General features: G+C 44.4%; 1 protein-coding gene across 1 annotated transcript in view; it reads right to left on the bottom strand.

Moving 5' to 3' along the window:
* COPG2 (COPI coat complex subunit gamma 2) overlaps positions 1-22,188 on the bottom strand; it is a 158,405-nt gene that overhangs the window by 853 nt on the left and 135,364 nt on the right. Inside the window, exons 21-23 of the mRNA XM_031013057.3 lie at positions 1,444-1,541; positions 568-706; positions 166-264 (exon numbers count right to left, since the gene is read on the bottom strand). Coding sequence (XP_030868917.1) covers positions 166-264; positions 568-706; positions 1,444-1,541 — 336 coding nt within the window. The remainder of the gene's footprint in view (positions 1-165; positions 265-567; positions 707-1,443; positions 1,542-22,188) is intronic.

A 22,188-nucleotide genomic window follows, 5' to 3' on the forward strand; every position in this document is an offset into this window, starting at 1 on the left:
GAATAACCAAGAATAGCATGCAAAACAAATTATTCATTTTGACTGGGTATCAAATTGTTACTCATATAATGGGATGATGGGACAACAGCAAGGCATAAGATGCCCATCTATATCCTATTAAGCTTTGCAAGAAAATGGAAGGAAAATCTGATGGAAGCTTCTTACCTGCCAGATAGAGCGAATGGGAATTCTTGTTCTCAGGTACTTTATCGGACCTCTCACATGGCTGCATGCCCAGAAATGTGATGATATTGTTGACAGCCTCTGTGTTGAGAAGATGTATGAGACAGTATTAGGAAAGTAAAGCACAGGGATCTCCCTCTGCACCAGTGTATGCTGGGAGCTGGGGTGGAAGGGGTTGTTGGTGAAGAGGGTTGTTGATGATGTGTAGAGGGAGGCTACTACTGGACTAGAAAATGGCTGATCAATTAGATGATGAAGACAGGGTGCTGGCCTTTTAAGTAAGAGATTTATGAAGTTTTTTTTTTTTAAAGGAGTTCTTCTGGAGTAACAAATATGTTGTTATACTGTTATCAGGCAATATACTGATAGCAAAATGAGTCTCACCTTCAAGGGTTTTGGTAGAACTGAGGGCAAAGGTTTCCTCTTTCTCAAAGGTATCTCCCACCTCTTCCCAAGCAGCAGCAAAGTTAGGCTTCAGTACTTTCTGAATATGGTCAGACACAGTCACTTCGAGATCTTCCAGCTAGTGAGTAATAAGCAGTCAGTAAAGAAAAGTCCTTTCTGTTATAGGGCAAAGATAAAGGAACTAATCAATATGGTCCTCCGGAGCCTAGAGAAAACTCTACCACCAAAATAGTTTAAGTTCTGTAGTCTGGATAAATCTAATGTTGTAGCCCTTAGCAAAGGAAAGCAAGAAAACAGAACATCTGGCAAGAGCCTCAGATCAACATCTGTAGCCCTGAGGTACAGAGTAGTCATGTTGCACCCACACTTGACCACTGAGTTCTGGGCACACGGTACCCTCTGATCATTCACTAAGAGGTTGATATTTTTTTAAAAAGTTTTCTCTCCATTCTGTGAAGGCTTTTTAATCCATGATCTGGCTATAAACTAACAGCTGCTGAAGCAAAAACAAAAAACCAAAAAACAAAACCAACCCCCTCCCCAAATCATTTTAAATAAAACTGATCTCAATGAAAATCATGTCATTATTTTCATCTCTTAATTATCCCTATTATAAGGAAAAAAAAGGGTGAGTTTGTTTTAATGATGAAGTGGTAAATCTCAATTCTGTCTGGCCTGATGCTGTCCAGTTACAGAGGAGGGTTAGTCCAGGTCCTCCTAATTTGTCATCTGTTTCAGAAGAATAGAAATCCCTTAAGTTTATGTCAGATGCTCCTAGAAAAATGTTCTCTCAAGGCAGAAGTCACTTAGTGTTGTGAAGGTGTCAAAGAAAGTCTCTATGCTGGGAAGACTCACCACATACTCATCATCATACCCATCCTCATCTGGAACTCCAGTGTTAGGGTCACAGTCCCGGACTGTAAACTTCATGGTGCAGCTAAAGGAGCCTGCAACTGGAGGAGAAGGGAGGCAAACCTGCATCAGTGGGGAGTGCAAGGGAGACGTTTCCATCATTTCTTAGGAAGTGCCATCTGTACTCAGCACTGTGTTCCACATTTTCCAGTTAAACACACATGCCCTGTTGTCTGGGGTAGTGGTTCTCAAAAGCAGCCTACAAGCGGGTCAGAAAGGCAGTCTCACAAAGCATGAATGTAAAGTCTATTCCACGCTGTGGGTTACAGCAGTACAGAAATGATAACATGGGCAGACTGTTTCTCTATTGGTATGAAGAAAGCAGCAGAGAGGTACTTTTGGGGGCTTTCTGCCATGCCTATCAAAGGGGCCTAAATGTTGAAAAATAAATATTTTGAGAACCACTGCTGTAGGACCTGACCAAAAAAAAAAAAAAAAACAAAAAAAAAACTGTGGTAAAAAGCATACAGATCATCAGATTAACATTGACCAATCTCATCAGCATCTCAATACTATCTTTAGATTGTAGACTGATGGCGGGTCCACAGATCACCAGAGAGAACTTGCTTTATCTGTCAACCTTCAGCCTAAAGTGAGTAGGTCAGTAATGAGTTTCTAGTATTGGTAAAGTCAGTGTCTTAAATGGAAAAGCAAGTGGGCAGTTGTATGTTTTCACACAAGTGGTGTTAAGTAATAAGAAATGGACGTGGGGGTACATTTTTGGAAAGTGAAGTCTTTATAAAAAGTAAAGACAATATTTTCTGAAATGTTTGAAGGAGGGGATTTTAGCAAGCAGGGATGAAGCAAAGCATTTAGGATCTTGTCTATGGTCTGGAAAAAGCTTATAGGTACTAAAAATATTAGATATTGGGAGAGTTAAAAAGTTATTTGGGGGATAGGCAAGGAGAGGAAAGAACAGGCTCAGATGTGAAGACCATATATGACAGATTGGGTAATAAGACTTTCATCTGCTCAGTCTTGACTTTAAATTCCATCCATTCATCCATCCACACATGTAGTGACTGTCAATACATGTTGACATTACACGTAAAGGTATAAGCTTATGTGCCAGACACTTGGATAAAAAGATGACTGAGACATCTCTGTCTCTAGGAGCTGTCTAGGAGTTAAATAAGTGTGTGGGCTGTGTGTGTGTGTGATCTATCTATGACTTTACAACTCAATGCCATAGATCCTTTAAGTTTTAAGAGAGTGCCATGTGAGGGTGCAGGATTAACAAATAGCCTGGGAAAACTGTAAAAAATGTGAAACGATATAATAGTTTAACTGGCTCTCAAAAGATGCAAAAGAGCTTTGGCAAGCAGAGGAAGATGTACAAATAGGCAAAAGGAAAGAGGCCAGAAAGTCCACCGGGCAGCTGGAAACAGTAAGAGGCATGCTAATGCCTAGGTGCTGAGAAGATAATTTGTTTAGGAATAAATTGTAAAATACCTTGTATTTCAAATGATTTTCCAACAGGCTCTGGTGAGCTGAGGCAGTCAAGAGATTGAAAGGTTAGAGATAAGCTAGATAAGATGTGCCTAATTTAAGCCACTGGTGGGGACTATGAAGAATGGGTCTGAATTCAGAGAGCAGATGGATTCAACAGAATATGCTGAAAACAGACGATGGCAGCGGGTTTTCCCATATAGGAAAGAATGAACCTATCAAGCCTGCAGAATCAATTTCAATGCCATTAGGGGTTGAGAAAAGAACGACTGTGGTTTAATTAGGATAGGATTTTCTTCAGAGAGAAGGGGAAAGAAGTAAAAGTTAACACAAGGCCAGAACAGGTCAGGTGAGGCATTTTTTTTAAACCATGAAAAAGATACAGAATATGGTAGGGGAAAAGGTCATGATCAAGTTAGAATGAAGAGTCAGGAGAGACATTAAGCAATAAATTATAGCAACCCAGTGTGGTTCCAATTAAGCGGAGAGGCTACAGCAAATGAGGAGGACAAAGAGACAACATCAGGTATGAAGGCAGATCACAGACTGGGCAGAGGGGCTGAGTTTTATGTGGAGGTAAAGACAGAAGACACTTACATATAAGGACCTGATACAGAGAAAGAGATTAAGGAAGTAAATAGGAATGGTGTTAGTAGAGATAATGTTCCTGAAACCTTAGTGGGAATTTTTTTACTTAAATGGTTTGATTGATACAATGAGAGGTTACAGGGATCTAAGGAAGTCTAGGCAGTAATCTATCGAGGCTGCTGGAGAGGATGACGAAATGGGGCGAGGAGGCAAGATGCGGGGGCCTTTCCATGGCAAGAAAATACTGAACGCACTGCCATAATGTAAATATGAGAGTTACACAGACAAAGCAAGGCAAATACCAAAGGGAATCAGGAAAGAATGCCCTGAAGATCTGCATTAAAACTGTTCTCTGAAATTAAGCTTGTCTTGTGAGGATTCACTGAAAATGAGAGTCAACCACTAAGGAAATTTGTATGAAAAGAACCCAGCGAATCAGAGAAAAGATGGATGCTGGCAGCTAAGACAGGAGAGGGACATGTGAGTTGGGCCAGGGTACAGAAAATGCAGTGTGGCAAAGGGCAGAGTGGGAAAGGTGGGAGGGAGCTGCCAGGTCTCAACCACCTGGGGGAGACCATGACAAAGTAAGAGACACTTATGAGGTATTTCCAGAAAGCTTTGTTAGAATAATAATTAAAGAAAAGGGTATGTCACTAGGGCAAAAGATTAGAAAGAGGGCAAAAGAGATGGATCTGTACAGGCTAACTGCAGCAGTCTATGCAGGTCTGGACTGAACTGAGAAGGAATGGGTGCAGCATAGCGTGTAAGACATCGAGGAAAGCTGGGCAGTGAGTGCCAAAATAAGCAATACACACCTACCTGGAAAATCGTGTTGAGTCTGTGGGAATGCTGTACAAATGGTGGGAGGGAGTTTTTCTCTAGGACAAATTCAGAAAGGGAAGGAGGAATGGTACTGGAAAGCAACATTAGAGTTGTCCTCAGATGAAAAGGAGTTGGTCACTAAGGAATGACACACATCAACAGGAAGGTAAGACAGCATTGCTGGGCCAAAAGTCATAAGAGTATGAAATAAGAGACTGGAAGCAAAGGAAAGAAAATATTACATAAGGAAGGGGCCTACTGGCAGAGCAGGTGTGGAATAAAGATTTAGAATGGGGTATCCTGTCTAGGTCTAAATGGTTGGCTGCATGGGAAATACACAGAAAGGGTTAAGGAGCAAGGAATTCGGTAGGAGGCAGCAGCAGACTAGCTCTTAAAGCTTTTGAGGGAATGGCTAATTAAAGGACTTGCGTGATAGGAAAGTTATAAACTGATGAATGCTGATAAAAAGCTATAGATGGGCTGGGTGCGGTGGCTCACACCTGTAATCCCAGCACTTTGGGAGGCTGAGGCGGGTGGATCACCTGAGGTTGGGAGTTCAAGACTAGCCTGGCCAACACGGTGAAACACTGTCTCTTCCAAAAAAAAAAAAATTAGCCGGGCGTGGTGGCCCATGCTTGTAATCCCAGCTACTTGGGAGGCTGAGGTAGGAGAATCACTTGAACCCAGGAGCGGAGGTTGTGGTGAGCCGAGTTGGTGAGCCTTGTTAACTCTCCTTGTTAATACACAACTTTCCTTGTTAATATACAACTCTGACAATTTAACATGAGCCGAGCCCCATTGCACTCCAGCCTGGGCAACAAGAGAAAAACTCCATCTAAAAAAAAAAAAACAAAAAACAACAAAAAAGCTATAGATGGCAACTTTAGAAATATTAGGCTTGATTTATTAAGAGAGTGTGAACATGTAGTCTGTCCAGAGAATGGATTATTGCTACTAGATGGGGAATGGGTGATTATGAAGAGTGAAGTAAAAAAGTCTATATCTATTTCTGTAGATATGGCAGGGCCGGGTGCAGTGGCTCACACTTGTAATTCCAGCATTTTGGGAGGCTGAGGCTGGCAGATCACTTGAGGTCAGGAGTTTGAGACCAGCCTGGCCAAGATGGTGAAACCCTGTCTCTACTAAAAATTTTTGTAAAAATACAAAAATTAGCTGGGCGTAGTGGCACATGCCTGTAATCCTGGAGGTTTCAGTGAGCCAAAATCACACCACTGCACTCTAACCTGGGTGACAGAGTGAGTCTCCGTCTCAAAAAAAGAACAAAGAGAAAGATGGCAAATGAAAGGATGACTGACAGTTAAGATATCGTAGACTATTGCACAGTGTTCCACTGAAGTTGCCTAGAAGTTACTCTGCTATGTGAGGATTGGCTAAAAGTGACAGACATTTCCTAGGGAAACATGAATGAAAATATCACAGGGGAAGAGAAAGAGAAGATGGAGGCTGGAAGCTAAAAGACGAAAAGATGTAGGATTTAGGCTGGAGTGTGGCATATAAAGTGTGGGTAGGGGCTGGGCATGGTGGCTCATGCCTGTAATCCCAGCACTTCGGGGGTCTGAGACAGGTGGATCATTTGAGGTCAGGAGTTCGAGACCAGCCTGGCCAACATGGTGAAACCCCATCTCTACTAAAAATGCAAAAAGTAGCTGGGCGTGGTGGCAGGTGCCTGTGATCCCAGCTACTTGGGAGGCTGAGGCAGTAGAATCACTTGAGCCCGGGAGGTGGAGGATGCAGTGAGCCGAGATCAGGCCACACTGCACTCCAGCCTGGGTGACAAGAGTGAAATTCTGTCTAAAAAAGAAAGAAAGAAAGAAAGAAAAAAAAATATATATATATGTATGGGTAGGGAAGGGCATTAAAGAGGGCCAGAATGAGGAACACCAGAAGATGGCAGAGCTGCATATGCAGTAGAGAGAGATGAGTTAAGCTGGGTTACAACCAAAGAAGGAAAGAGAATACAAAGAGTAAGTAGATAAGTAAGAACTGGTGTCATGAGGAAGTGCTATCTGGGAATCTTTGCTTGAATGATGTTTGAAGCAACAAGTGTGACCAATAGAGTGAAAGGTCAAGGAGTTTAAATGGAATGGATTCTTGCCATAGGCAGTGGCAGGAACCCTATGAAGGTCTGGAATGAACTGAAAGTGCAAGTGTTTTCAGAGTAGTGTGGAGGTGACGAGGAAGAAAAGACTAAATCCATGAGAATGATACACAAGATGATAGCTGAAAAAACAAGTGACTAAGTAACAGTTGTTCTACTAGAGTCAACTGGGGAAAATAGTGGAAGAGCCTGCAGAAGAGATGGAGTCATTTGAAGATTGGCAGGTATTGACAGGAGGGATATGGCCCCATAAGTGTAAGATTAAATCAGGAGAGACTGGAAACTGTGTAAAGGGAGAACTATACAAAGAGTAGGTAAGCGTAGGTGGAGTGGCATGGACAGGTAAAATGGGGAAAGTGTTTCCCAGAATGGGAAATCTTGTAAACCCTTTAAAAATGTGGGTTTATTCAGTCAAATGTTGGCTCTTAATTGCAGACTTTGAAAAGCAGTAGATACAATGGAAGAAGAACAAGTGCTTGAAAAGTAATGGGAAGCTTTTGTGAGAAGTTTAATGAGAAGGATTAGAAGGAGATGGATTAAGATGAGCCCTAATAGGGCAGCACTTAAAGACACCAGGATAGATCTTTGAGTAGTTTGTAGAATGGATGACTAATATTGGAAGAGGAGTGGCTGGAGATCATGTTGGAAACCCATCTCAAGGGTAAAACTTCTTTGTTTCCAGGTACAGATGGTTGATGAAATTTTACTCTATATAATTAAGGGAGGGCAAATCACCAAAGGGGAGAAACAAATGAATATCATGTAAGTGCTGTATTAAAGTTACTCTTAGAAGTTACTCTGTCATGTGAAGATTTTCTACAGATGAGAGACAGACACTAGAGAGAATTTGGCTAGGAAGTGCCATTCAGGAGGAGACAGAGTCCATCTGAATGAAATATGGATGGCAGCTAAAAGAAGGGAGGCTGAAGATAAGGTAGCGTACATCTTTAGGGCAAGATAGGTAACAAGGAGAAAAGGAATAGGAGAAAACATTAAAGTTGACTCCAGATGAAAAGGTCATTTGAAGAATGGCAGGACTGACTGGAGAGACAGTCCCATATTTGGGCCAAAAGACATGAAGAGGGGTTAAAGCTAAGGGGAGCATTAAATAAACTAGATAATGATTCTGAAAAGGTGGCGTGGTAATAAGAAAGACCACAGCGCCATAAAGATGCCCGAAGAATCCTGCCAGATCTCAGAATGGGCCCAACTAGCCAAATTCAGTGGGTGTAAGGCCAGATTGCAGTGACTAGTATATGGGAGAGAAGGAAAGACCTGAATAGGAATGAGTCAGTAGACTTGCTCTTGATGCCTTAGTGGGAGATTTTTAATTAAAGGGCTTGGTTGAGGGAGAAGTTGAGAGCAATGCTTCTTAGAATGTGTTACATGGCACTATCTAGGAATCTGTTAGAAATATGAATTCTTCTCCCCTCCCCCAGACCTAGTCAGTCAGAAACTCAGGGTGCATTAATCTGTTCTCACATTGCTATAAAGAAATACCTGGGACTGGGTAACTTATAAAGAAAAGAAGTCTAATTGGCTCAAGGTTCCACAGGCTGTACAGAAAGCATGGCTGAGGAAGCTTCAGGAAACTTACAATCATGGCGGCAGGTGAATGGTGGGGAGCCAGCACTTCACAGGAGAAAGATAGAGAGTGGGAGGAGGTACCACACACTTAAAACAGTCAGATCGTGTAAGAACTCTATCACAAGAACAGCACCAAGGGGATGGTGCTAAACCATTTGTGAGAAACTGGCCTCATGATCCAGTCACCTCCCACTAGGCCCTACCTCCAACACTGGGGATGACAATTCGACATGAGACTTGAGTGGGGATACAGATCCAAACCACATCATGGGGTAAGGCCCTGCAGCTTGTTTTAACCAGCTGCAGTTGGAGAACCACTGCTTTAGACAAAGGCAGGCTAGGAACAATTCTGATAAAGAGCCTCTGCTAGCAACTGTCGTGTTAGGGTTAGCTGAAAATTAAAAGAAGCAACTGAAGAGACTTGAATGAAAGGAGAGGAGAGATGGAGAGAATGGAGGTGACGGAGGGTACAAAAGGGAAGGGATAAATGAATGAGGCTGGAGGCTGAACTTGCAGCACAGTAAGCGGGCCAGTGAGGAGGGGCACTGAAGCATGACAGGATGAGGAATACTGGGACGGGGAGAGTAGCAACTCTGGTAGAGTGATTTTATGTTAATCCAGTCACAGCCACTCAAGAAGACAGAGGAAGGAGAGAACGTGGCTAAGTAAGAATTGAGGTTATGAGGGGTCATTGTTTAGGAAGCTGTGGACCTCAGATCCAGTGTGCAGTCTGAACAGTGAGTGTTGAGTGTGAGGGGTCTGTTTATCCAAAAGACAGTACTGAATCTATGGAACTGACATACACAGAGTCTCTGAATGAAGGAGGGATACCGAATATAGTTTTTATAAGGCAAAATAAAAAGGTGTACAATAGTGAAGTTAAAATTGCTTCCAGATGAGAAGGCATCACTTAGTATTGACCAAAAAAAGTGTCAATGATACTAACTGGAGGTATTTGGCACCATATTTGAGCGAAAGGTCATGATGGAAAAGAAAGAAGCCAGGTTAGATGCTATCTAAGGGGAAGGGAAGGCTTATCTGAAGAGTAGAAAACTGGTTTTGAATGAGGGAGAGAGTGGGGATATGAGGGGAGGAAACCTCAAAAAGAATATGTATCCATCACTATGAAAGGTTAGGCTATACAGGGGAAGCCTCCAAAGGGAAATCTGGAAAAGTGTTCTGAGAGGGACATTAAGGATGTACTCAGAAATTAAGAAAACATATTAGGACTTGCCAAAAGTGAGAGAAGCAACTGAGGAGACTTATATGCAAAAATCACAAAGAAAGAGAAAACAAAAGATGGAGGTTGGATGCTAAATAGGGAGAGAGAACGTGTGAATGAGGTAGGGGGCAGAACATGCAGTGCAGAAAAACAACAGATATGGAAGGGCATTAAAGAGGGCTAAATGGGAATATTAGGAAATGAGAGTTGGGAATTTGTCAGAGTTGTGTATTAACAAGGAGAGAGTAAGGTAAGAAGGTGGCAAAGTAAGAGCCGGGGCATAAGGTTTTGCTGTCCAGGAAGCTTTGTTGGAAAAATGTTAGAAGTAATGGGTTTGGTCAGTATGGTGAGAGGTGAGAGAGGCTAAATGGGATGGGCATAAAGGGCAGGTCAGTGGCAAGAATCCTATGAAAGTGTAGGCAGATCTGAGAGCACAGACAAATGCAGTGGAGAATGTGGCACAGGGCAGAGGGCAGTGGGCTGAGCAGCGAGTGCCCATGGGGAGGGGAGTATCCAGAAGAACCCATTGAGTCCCTAAGAATGACACACAGGTGACAGCTGAAAGAAGGAGGGACACAGAAGATACAGCAGCATGATTCTCTGGGGCAAAATGAGGAAGAAAGGAATGGAAGAAGAAAGTGAAGAGTTCTTGCTGATGTGAGGGGATGACTGGAGAAAAGGCAGGTATTGACTGGGGGGTAAAGGAACCATTCTTGGACCAAGGTTATGATGGAATAAGAAGGAAGAGAGAGCTGGCTAGCTGAGTAAAGGACCATCGTATAAAACAGACAAAAGTTAAGAGTAGATGGAGTGGCAACTAGGCAGATCAGATGTATTTTTAAAAGGGGAAACTGCTAAGATCTCAAAATGGGCCCAAGTGGTCAAATTGGGTGGGAAGGCCCAATGGTAATGAATGGTGCATCTAACAGAGCTTCGGGGACCCAGGCAGAAATGGGAATTAGTAGATTAGCTCTTGATGCTGTAGGTAGAAATTTTTGGTTAAAAACTTGGTTAATAAGAAAGTTTAAGGGAGTTTTATTAAGATGAATTCTCCTAAAAAGGTACTGCTAGCAACCTTTAAATACATCGGTATTGACCAGTTAGGGAGGGTGGGTGAGTAGTTTGTCTGTAGAGGAAATTAATTGTATTTCTTGAGGACTGGTAGGGAATCATGAGGGAAGTAAACCTCAAGAGTATAATGCTATATCCATTGCTATGATAATTTAATGCTAGTAGCCAAAATGGATAGGTAAGATATGATAGAGCATAACAGAATAAGAAGAAAGGAGTTTTCATCTAAGTAATGGGAGCACTGTGTTAATTAGAGCAGGGTCCTGAGTGGTCAAGTTGCAAAAAGACAAATAAGCTGTGGACTAAAAAGAACTGGAATGGAGAAATCTGTCAAATCTCAGAAGGAGTCTAATGGGTTAAATGTGTGTTGTTGAAGATTGCAATGAGTGGTGTAGATGGTGAAGAGCAGCGAAGGCCTGAATACGAGCAGGAGCCAGAAAACAGACTAGCTCTTCAAGTCTTGATGAGAAGTTTTTTCTATTGAGAACACATATACATACATTTATACAGCATTGCAAACACAGCACTACGTATTAATTATGGATATGTAGTAAAATTATGAAAATATGTATGAGGATAAGTATCAGATTCATGTAGTGATTTTCTCTTGGAAGGGAGAGAGGTAAATGATTTTGGGGAGTGATACTGAGGAAGTCTCAACTATATGTGCAATATTTGGTTTCTTTAAAAAAGATCTGAAGCAAATGCAACATCAAGATAGGAAGAAGTGGGTGTATTCATTTTGGGGGAATGAAAAGTTTTAATTAAAGAGCTTTGTTGATAAGAAAGGGTAGAGGGAGAAGATCAGGGTGAATCTTGATTCAAAGCCACTGATAGCACCTGAAAGACTGGTTTGAGAGAGCAACTGGAGAGCATGGGTGAGTGGTTTATTTAGTGAGAAGATGATCTGTATTTGGTATGGAGCAGGTGGGTGGCATTGAGGGAGTATACCTCAAGAGTATACCTTGAGAAGAATGATGTATCCATCACTGTGATTATCGATGGAAGCTGATAATACTGATGTTAATATATATGACAGTGCAAATAAAGGAAATTAGGAAGAACTTGCTGAAGTATGATACTAAGATTTGCTCAGAAAAGAAATATTATGTTAGAACTGGCTGTAAGAGCAACTATTAAGATATGTATAAAAAAGAGTGAGTAGGCTGGGCACAGTTGCTCATGCCTGTAATCCCAACACTCTGGGAGGCCAAGGGGGGGCAGATCACCTGAGGTCAGGAGTTCGAGACCAGCCTGGCCAACATGGAGAAACCCCGTCTCTACTAAAAATACAAAAAAATTAGCCAGGCGTGGTGGCACATGCCTGTAAGCCCGGCTACTCGGGAGGCTGAGGCAGGAGAATTGCTTGAACCCCGGAGGTGGAGGCTGCAGTGAGCCGAGATGGCACCACTGCACTCCAGCCTGGGCAACAGAGTGAGACTCTGTCTCAAAGAAAAAAAAAGAGTAGAGAAGGAAAAAGTCGAGAAAAATTGAAGCTACAATTAAGGAAGGAGAAGACATATTAGATTTAGGTTGGGGTGCTGAGCATGCAATGCAATTTTGCAAAATGTTAAACAGGGAAGGGTATAAAGAGGGCTGGGATGAGGAGCACTAAGAATCAGAATTACAAGTTCAGTGGAGTTGTATGTTAAGCTAGATACCAACCATGGGAGAAAAGGGGGGAGTGAGAACATAGCAAATAAGAACTGGAGTATATGTTGCTGCCCAGAAAGCTTTGTTGGAAAAAGATTTGAAGCAATTGGTGGAGTCAACAGAATGGGAGGTTAGAGAAAGATTAATGTGACGGACTTAAAATGGGTCAGAGCAGGGATCCCAGGATGTCCAGACTGAATGGAGGGTGGAAAGAGATTAAGTACAAAGTGAGGAAGATGGAAGATGGTTGAATAGTGCTGAATATCAAGAGTGTACATATCATCCAAAAGAGATGTTTATATCCACTAAATGATACAGCTGAATGAAGAAAGAATGCTGGAGAAAATGTAAGGAGTTTGCAGCCAAAGGAGAAAGAGAAAAAGGAGAAAAGGAGTAGAAGGGAAATGTTCAGGTTGTTTGTAAATGGAAAGACATTATTTGAATAGTCACAGATATTGACAGGAAAAATGGCTGTTGCTCTATACTTAAGCCAAAGCTCATGATAGAAAAAAGAAACAGGATAGCAAGTCAATAAATGGGACGTTGTATGAATTAGCAGTTTTGAGTAGGTGGAAAAACAATAAGACAGATCAAGTATAAATTAAAGAAACAGAACTGTCAGATTGCAGAAGAACCGTATACAGAATGAGAAAAGATCAGGAGTCTGAAAAAGAATAGAAGTTGGATAGGCTGGCACTTGAAGTCTTAGTGGGAAATTTATTTCTTAAGTGACTGCTTGCTAGGGAAGGTTAGAAGGAGATGAATTAAGATAAACCCTGATAAGAAGCCATTGGTGGAAACCTTAAAAACATGAGGATTGACAGGTATAGATCGGGATTCTTTGTAGAACAAATGAATGCTATTGGCTGAGGACTGGTTGGGAATCATGATAAGGTTAACATCCAGAGAATAATCCAGCATTCACTTATTACAGAGTCAGTGGGTAAATGATTTGTAGAATATTTACGATATGGCAGGGCAGATATTCAAAGGGAGTTACAAAAGGACATAGCAGTAAGTATGATGTTAAATTGGCCAAGAAGTTAAGAAATAATGTTAGGATTAGCTGAAAGTTAAGCAACTGAGAAGACTTGTGTATATAAAAAAGAAAAAGGAAAAGGGAGAGGAGAAGATGCTTGGTTGGAGAAAAAAAAAATGTATGAATTAGTCTGGGTTTGGAATATGCAAGGTATGAAACAGCAAATATTATTGAGACCAGAATGAGGAATTCAGATATCACCAGCTATCTGCTCATACAGCCTAAATACTTGTTAATATGAAAAGATTTACATTATATATACATCTCACCATGTACTTAGAAAATCTGGTGCAGTGAGTTAGCATTCTTGTGCTAACAAAAACTTTTAGCTTGCACCCAAGCCTACTTGAGATGGCATATTTTTGCCGTGGTTGTTGTGCTGATAGGCTCATTCCCTATGCTGAAGGATGTTAAATGTGTTATGCATTATTCCTGTCATCTTCTCCATAATATGAGTGGGACAATTCAAGCAACTCATCAGGTGGTTAAGTAAATATTTCCAAAAAACTTCTTGTTTTTATATTTTATTTAAAAATGTATATGCATTTGTTATTTATATTGAAAACATTCCATTGTTCCTTGCAGTATAAAAGGCAAATGCAATTATAGTCTTTATTATAGTAGGAGACCATTTTGTACCACACACAAACATGTCTGCTAATGAACTGATGATATGTTAAATAATTAGGTCATTATCCTTTAAAATGGTGTATATTATGAAAAATACTTAAAAGTTTTCTTTTATCATAGTGTTTTAGTGATGATTGAGAAAATAGGTTCAGTTTTTTTAAAGGGAGATGGATAAGAGCTTTTTCAAATTTAAGATAATGCAATGTAAGTGTTTGCTACCAAAAATTATTATTCAAGCACACAGGATAATGAAAATTGCTTGTACTTAAAAAGTCGAGTCAGGAAGAAAACTGTGTAGGCAGTTCTTAAAGGGAGAAAGAAAGGGACAAGATAAAATGATAACTAAAAATTGGACATAAGAGAGACAGTGTCCAGGAAAGTACATTTGCTAAAGTGCAATTGACAGAAAGATTAGCAACACATTCAGTGAAGTGGACATAAAACAAGGCAAGTGGCAGGGATCCTACCAAGGAACAAACAGAGAACTAAAGCAGTTCAGCACAGTATGCTGGAAAGAAGAAATACCAAAAGGGACTAAGCAGTGAATGGCGAACAGAAGGAGATGCCTGACAGCAAGATCTTAGTGAATACACAGGAGTGACACACAGTGTATGGGTGGTTAACAATGTGCTCTTCCAAGGCAGAAAAAGAAAAACAACAGAATAAAGGGAAAAGGCATTTAAAATTTACCTTAGGATGGGAAAAGTCATGCGAGGATGACATACTAAAAAATAAGATTTGCCACTATAATCGTATCATATGGAATAAGGAAGAAAACAAGTGATGGACACTAAATAAAAAGAGCACTGCATGGATTTGGCAACATTTCAGAGTAACTTAAGTAAACACAGGGCAAATCAGCTTCACAATAAGGAAACCCAGAAACAATGAGGTCAGAAGAACAAGAGCATAAATTAAGAAAAGAGTTATATGATTAAAGATGGACCAAAGATACGGAAGGGAAAAAGGGTGAGGTAGAAAAGAAGCAAGTCAGAAGACAACTATATGCATCAGAGTAGAATATTAGAAAAAGGCAAAAAACAAAAAAGGTGGAGAGGCACCGTAGATTGAGTAGTACACTTAAATGTGATTCCAAAAAGGAGGAAAGAAGTTCAGAAATGAGTAAAGAGGAACTGAGCTGAGACAGGGGAAAGGGAACCAGGAAATGGAATTGAAGGGTGCACATCCACATCTAGAAAGGGCTGCTCACTGCACCAGAAAGACAGTGGTAAACAGATTATAGTGGCACAGGGGCTTCAAAGTGTCAAAGAAGAGAAAAAGAGGTGCAGAATGGATTGCCAAATGAGCTTCCAGGTAGGACTAAGAGAGTCTTTAAGAAAATCCAAAAATGAGATGAAAACATCCTGAATAATAATGAAAAGATAGGAAAGATGCATGGATTAACAGTATGAATGAAGATAATGAAAATACTACAGTACAGTAAAAAGAATGCATGATGGGGATAAGAGGAGTGGGGAGTAACTGGAGGCAGTCCTAAAGGTGGAATCTTGCCACCTGTGTCACAGTATGTAAACTTCAAGGATAGGAAATATTAAAACAAGAACAGAAAATATTGTACGGGTGTGGAAGCTATCAGGCCGATATGAAGGGGGTTTAGAGTATAGGTCGCTTTCATGTACTGAAGGGTCAAAGTTTCAATGTAGATCTTTAAGAGAAATCCTTTTCAAGAGTCAGAGGGTGAGTGTGGAGTAGAGAAACGAGGCGTGGGAAGAATGGGGTGGAAGGATGCCAGAGGAAGAAAAGGAAATGTACAGAAGAAAAGGAAATGTGCAAAAGAAAGTGCTTCCACGGGAAGACTACCAGGTTAGTTAGAATGCGAAAAACACGAAAAATGCTAAGTAAGAAGTATAAAAAGCACATGAAAGAAGTAGTAAAAAAATGAACAAACAAAAACAGGTATAAAGGGGCATTCTGGCCCTTCAAAACAATGATCTTCAACAGTAAATGCAAGCACAAGAAGGCTCCAGCCTTGGGAGGCCGAGGTGGGTGGATCGCTTGAGGTCAGGAGTTCGAGACCAACCTGGCCAACATGGCGAAACCCTGTCTCTACCTAAAAAGAAAAAAATCAGCTGGGTGTGGTGGTGGATGCCTGTAATCCCAGCTACTTGGGAGGCTGAGGCAGGAGAATTGCTTGAAGTCCAGAGGTGAGGGTGCAGTGAGCCGAGATCGCACCACTGCACTCCAGCCTTGGGCGACAGAGTGAAACTCTTGTCTCAAAAAAAAAAAAAAAAAAAAAAAAGGCGGCTCCAGGCCTCAAATGGGAGACTGAAGTGCAGGGAGTCCAGGTGGCCATAGGGAGTCAAGGTGGCTGTCCACATCAGTGATTCTTATCTGAGGTGGGGGGTGGGTTTCACCCGAGGGAGGGCTGGGGGCATGGACCCCCAGGCAGGCCTATCCAATCATCTGAAGGGTTAGCAGTGTTCAGCTCAGAAAAAGTAAGGGGAAAAAAAAGCAGTCTCTAAAAGGAACATAGACAATAGCAAAAGAAGAAACCGAGCCCAAATGATGTTTCTGATAGGCCGCCTTGGGGTCCTGCATCCTCGGGTGAGAATCACTGGTGGATGTGGGAGGATGGAGAGCCGGGCAGACATGTGGAGTGAGAGGGGAAGATGCACGTGTGGTGGGGCTGATGGAGGCCATCAGGGTCAAGACTGTCAGGTGTAGGAACACAGTTCCCGACAGACCAGGACAAGGATGACAGCGAACAAATGGATGTAGCTGAAAAGGCACCGGGACCACGGTGGTGGAGCTGGGGTTTCCAACGCCTTGGTCCCAGACTGGAGGACTCAGGTGGAGGAGTGAGGCCCAGAGAAGGGCCCAGTGACTCAGAGGAAGTGGGCTGTGTGGGTGAGAGCAGAGAGCAGGGGATCTGTTGTTACGGGGAGGGAAGGCACAAAGGGGAATGGAGACGGCATGGGGTACGTTTGTGCTGGCGGGGCAGGGGGATGAGGGTGGGCAGGTGGAGTGGGGACAGGAGTGAGCGCTGATGACAAAACTGCTGTGGTGACAGGAAGAAGGTAGGAAAGTCACAGGCACATGTTCCCCAGAGTGTTTTCTCAAGAATGTGAAAGAAAGGATGCAAAGGGAATTGAGAAGGTTTTGGGGAGTCAGGGTTGTGGGGTGCTGGAAGGTACCCATAGCCTGGACCACTGGGATGTGGACACTGATAGCTGGGCAGAGCAGGTGGATTCAGTGCAGTACGTGTGACGCAGAGATGACTGCATCTGGCAGAGCAGCGGGTGCGGGGCCAGGTCAAGAAGGGAGGAGGTACCTGAGATCACGAATCAGGCCAGTGGGAGGATCACAGATTGTGCTGAAAAAATGCAGGAGGGTGCAGGTGGGACAGTACTGTGCTATGCAGTAGAGGAGGAGAGCAGGAGAAACGACCAACCTGCGCCTCAGGGGCTGCCTGCTGGGACATCAGGGGATGAGTCTGCAACACATGGGAGAGGAGGACAGAGGAGAGGTGTTCCCTAATGGGCAAGAAGAATGAGTCGGAGCAGGCAATGGAGCCCAGCAGCTAAGAGAGGAGAGCTTGTTGAGAGCAGGAGGGATGCGCTGCAGCAAAGGAGGCATGCCGGGCGCCAAGAGGGAGGGAGCGGATGCAGAGAATCCAGGGACTTTACCCCAGATGGGGCAAAGTGTGTGATGCAGTTCATGGATGACAAAGCATAGTGTGGGTAAGACAAGCAAGGAATGAAAGAGAGGTGGGAGGAGGCCAAGGGAGAAGCAGGGCATAGAAGTGCTGCTACCTTGGAAACACAGGGGACCACGTGTCAATGAAGGGTGTGGTGAGATGATGAAAGGTCAGGTGGATTGAGTTCAACAGAGGAAAGGACTGTGTCCGACATGGGGGAACAGACAAGGTAGGATGGTTTCAGACAGCAGATGTACTCAGTACAGCATGCTGGGGATAAAGAGGCTGTGGCAATGGTGGCAGCAGTGAGGGTAGGGAAGGAAGGATTGGATGCTGAAGACGAAGTGGAGGGTGTCTGGAAGAGAACAGTGGGAGAAAATGCGTGGATGAGTGATGCAAGGTTTTAATGTGAATCCTGAGGAGAAAAAGACGTGGGAGTGGGGCAGCCATTTGAGGTGGTGTATGGGATGCATGTTGGGTCAGGTAAGGGAATAGGAAAAGAAAGGGACTGAAAGCATGTAACAGGAGACAACCTCACAAATCTGTGGGGGTGATGAATGCTGGTCAAGGGGCCAAGGTGGAAAGGTGAAGGGGAATGCAGAGTTCTCAAACTGGGGCACTGACAGATCTCATGTGAAAAGTTGGTTTCATGACCGTCATCAAGGCCAGACTGTAGGATCAGAGCAGATGCAAGAGCCCAGGAATATGCAGAACTAGGTCCACAGGAGAATGTGGGGGATGGGGACAAATGACTCAGGTTAAATGAAGGAAATAGCATCACTGCATGGTAAGATGGCACTGGGCATGGTAACCTCAGGGACTTGGCAATGGACTCGTGGTTTGAGTCTACTGTGTGGGTAGAAAGATGCTTGCAAATAGTGGAGGAGTAGTTAGGAACCAGTGCAGAGGAAGCAATTCAGAATGATCACTGAATCTGAGCTTCTGCTGTCACGGAAGGCTAAAAGGATAGAGGTATAGCTTACAGCTGAAAGTATGTACATAGAGATGAAATAAAGTAGGCAAGGAAGAGTCTCAAACACAGTGGGTCTTGTAGTTGTAATGGGAGTTTAGATCAGTATCAGCTGGGTACATGGGACAGAGTATGGCCAAGGACTGGAGAGAGCTGGGGTGTTTGGTGCTGGAGTGTGGACTTCATTTATGGAAAACTTCATCTAGAGGAAAACAGGAGGAAAAGCAGAGGAGGACAGAGAGTGGGACCTATGTAAGAAGGTCTTAAATTCTACACACGGGTGTTGTGAAGGTAGTGCAACCAAGAGGGAAAGAAGAAATGAGTGACCTGGACAGCCTGAATGGGTAACGAAAGGGTAGATGTGATGGGCAGGGATGCATCAGCTCACTGGGGCCGCATCTGAGGTAAATGGAAATAAAGGAGGTGAGGAAAGGAGGAAGAGAAGGAAGTGGCGGGACTGGCTGTGGAGTTTTGTGGGAGCCTTCTTGATGGGACAGAAAGGAAAAAGAGGAGAAAAGGCTGCAGTGTAAGAGGGGAAGGAAAAGGCAGCCTAAGGGAAGGCGCTGGCCTGAACCAGTGGAAGATCTGGAGGAGCAACAGAAAACAGTTCTTGAAGAGAAGGTGGGACAGAGAGAGGATGGAAAAGTTTGAGCGGTGAGGAGAGCAGGTCAAAGTAGTGAGCACATCCCTATGGAGAAGAGATGACTGAGTCCGATGAAGCAATAGGCCCTGGGTGGTTGAGAGAAATATGGGCCACAGACAGGCAGGTACCTTCCCTTGGCCAAGGAAGCAAGGAGAAGAAATGTGGATGCAAGGGGAAAGGCTTCAAGAAAGAATGTGGAAGTGGGACGATAAGGCAGCGCAATGGGGGAGTCACCTACAGAAGACAGGGTGGAGGGGCCCCCAGGGAAGGATGGAGGGCAGAGAGCGTGGTGGAAAGGAGCTGGGCAGGACAGCCACAGGCAGGACAGCCATAGGTGGAGGGAGGTGAAGGGGCAGGTCCCAGAGTAGGAACAAAGGAATTTGGAGTGCTCAGAGCAGCCTGCAAGGTTCGGCATGGGGAAGGGAAAGCATAAGAGGGGTGGACAGCAATGGGCAGGAAGGAATGGCTGCTCTTAAAGCCTTGAACTTTGTTGCAAAGGTGTGAATCTTGGGCCAGGCTCTTTACTACGGATCCGGTGGGGAAGGGTGGGTGGTGGGGATGGGGTTCGGGGTGGGATTTGGGATTGGGTTTGGGATGGGGTTTGGGTGGGGTTTGGGAGCAGTGGGATTGCAAGTGGGAAAGGGGTGGGGATATGGGTGGGGGTGGGAATGGGGGTGGGGGGAGGCAAACCAAACTCTAGGCATTTGAAAAACCATCTTACTTAATTGAGCTGGTGGACTATTACATGTTGACTACTGGGGGTGATGGATACTGGATGGAGAAGACCTCTGAATCCAGTAGAGTAGCTTCAGGTAGGGTGGAAGTTCAAAGTAAAGAGATTGAGGCAAACAGGAAGCCCCTGGAAGGACCTGATGGGTGTCCATAACACCTGACAGTCATATGGGTAGGTGGGGCCACAAGTGTGTCTGTAGGGATTTTAAAGAACAAATCTCTCATACAGAGTGGATTTTGAGACATGTGTGTTTCAGTGAGTAGACAGGGAGGAGAACAAGGTGATTTCAAGCAGAGAGTGCCTGGCATACATGGGGGTAAGGGAGGGAAATGCTAAGGTCTTTGAGTAGGAAGTGTAGCTGGAACTGCAAAGTAATAAATGCTGGAAATGGCAGAGTAAAGGCCAGGGAGTCAAGGTGGCTGTCCACAGCAGTGATTTTTATCTGGGGTGGGGGGTGGGTTTCACCCGAGGGAGGGATGGGGGCATGGACCCCCAGGCAGGCCTATCCAATCATCTGAAGGGTGAGCAGTGTTCAGCTCAGAAAAAGTAAGGGGAAAAAAAAAGCAATCTCTAAAAGGAACATAGACAATAGCAAAAGAAGAAACCGAGCCCAAAAGATGCTTCTGATAGGCTGCCTTGGGGTCCTGCATCCTCGGGTGAGAATCAGTGGTGGACACGGGAGGATGGAGAGCCGGGCAGACATGTGGAGTGAGAGGGGAAGACGCACGTGCGGCGGGGCTGATGGAGGCATCAGGGTCAAGACTGTCAGGTGTGAGAACACAGTTCCTGACAGACCAGGACAAGGATGACAGCGAACAAATGGATGTAGCTGAAAAGGCAACGGGACCATGGTGGTGCAGCTGGGGTTTCCAACACCTCGGTCCCAGACTCGAGGACTCAGGTGGAGGAGTGAGGCCCAGAGAAGGGCCCAGTGACTCAGAGGAAGTAGGCTGTGCAGGTGAGAGCAGAGAGCAGGGGATCTGTTGTCACGGGGAGGAAAGGCGCAAAGGGGAATGGAGACAGTGTGGAAGGACAGCGTTTTGAAGACATCGGTGCTAAGGAGGGAGGAGGCAGGAGGAGTGTGGGACTGACAGGAGGACCCAGGAGGAGCGGAGGAGCCGGGTTTCAGGCAGGGCGGGAGAGTCAGGTTGAGACTGGGTGCGTTTGTACCCGTGGGATATGGGAGACGAGGGTGGGCAGGTGGAGTGGGGACAGGAGTGAGCGCTGATGACAAAACTGCTGTGGTGACGGAAGAAGGTAGGAAATTCAGAGGCGCATGTTCCCCAGAGTGTTTTCTCAAGAATGTGAAAGAAAGGATGCAAAGGGAATTGAGAAGGTTTTGGGGAGTCAGGGTTGTGGGGTGCTGGAAGGTACCCATAGCCTGGACCACTGGGATGTGGACACTGATAGCTGGGCAGAGCAGGTGGATTCAGTGCAGTACGTGTGATGCAGAGATGGCTGCATCTGGCAAAGCAGCGGGTGCGGGGCCAGGTCAAGAAGGGAGGAGGTACCTGAGATCACGAATTAGGCCAGTGGGAGAATCACAGATCGTGCTGAGAGAATGCAGGAGGGTGCAGGTGGGACAGTACCGTGCTATGCAGTAGAGGAGGACAGCAGGAGAAACGACCAACCTGGGCCCCAGGGGCTGCCTGCTGGGACATCAGGGGATGAGTCTGCAACACATGGGAGAGGAGGACAGAGGAGAGGTGTTCCCTAATGGGCAAGAAGAATGAGTCGGAGCAGGCAATGGAGCCCAGCAGCTAAGAGAGGAGAGCTTGTTGAGAGCAGGAGGGATGCACTGCAGCAAAGGAGGCATGCCGGGCACCAAGAGGGAGGGAGCGGATGCAGAGAATCCAGGGACTTTACCCCAGATGGGGCAAAGTGTGTGATGCAGTTCATGGATGACAAAGCATAGTGTAGGTAAGACAAGCAAGGAATGAAGGACAGGAGGGAGGATGGCAATAGACAAGGAGGATGTAGAAGATGCTGGCACCTTGGAAAAGCTGGGCACCACAGTGTCAATGAAGGGCATGGGAACTGATGAAATGTCAGGTGGATTGACTTTGAGACAGGAAACAACTGTCTCCAGCATGGTAGAACCAAAAATGTAGGACGGTTAAGGGTGACTTAAGATAGCAGATGGATCCAATGCTGCATATTGTGGATAAAAAGGATGGCAATGTTGACAGCACCAAGGGCAGGGCAGGAAGGGAGCTGACATCAAGGAAATGACTGTAGAGTGCAGTCATTGACTTAGAAAGTGGCAGAGGAGGGAGTGGATGCTGAAGATGAAGCTGAGGGTCTCTGGAAAATAACAGTAGGGGGATGTGCAGTACATCTTAACTAGAAAAACAGAAACTGCTCTAAAGTCCTCAAGGCATGATGTCAGACTCAAGATGGGTCCAGGAAGTTGATGGACATAAAAAAGGACAGAAGGTGCATGATAGGGGGAGAATCTCATGAATTTGAGAGTCTCAACATTGGTAAAGGGGCCAAGTGATTAG

The sequence above is a fragment of the Gorilla gorilla genome, chromosome 6 (genome assembly GCF_029281585.2).
Source record: "Gorilla gorilla gorilla isolate KB3781 chromosome 6, NHGRI_mGorGor1-v2.1_pri, whole genome shotgun sequence".
NCBI classification, from domain to species: Eukaryota; Metazoa; Chordata; class Mammalia; order Primates; family Hominidae; genus Gorilla; species Gorilla gorilla.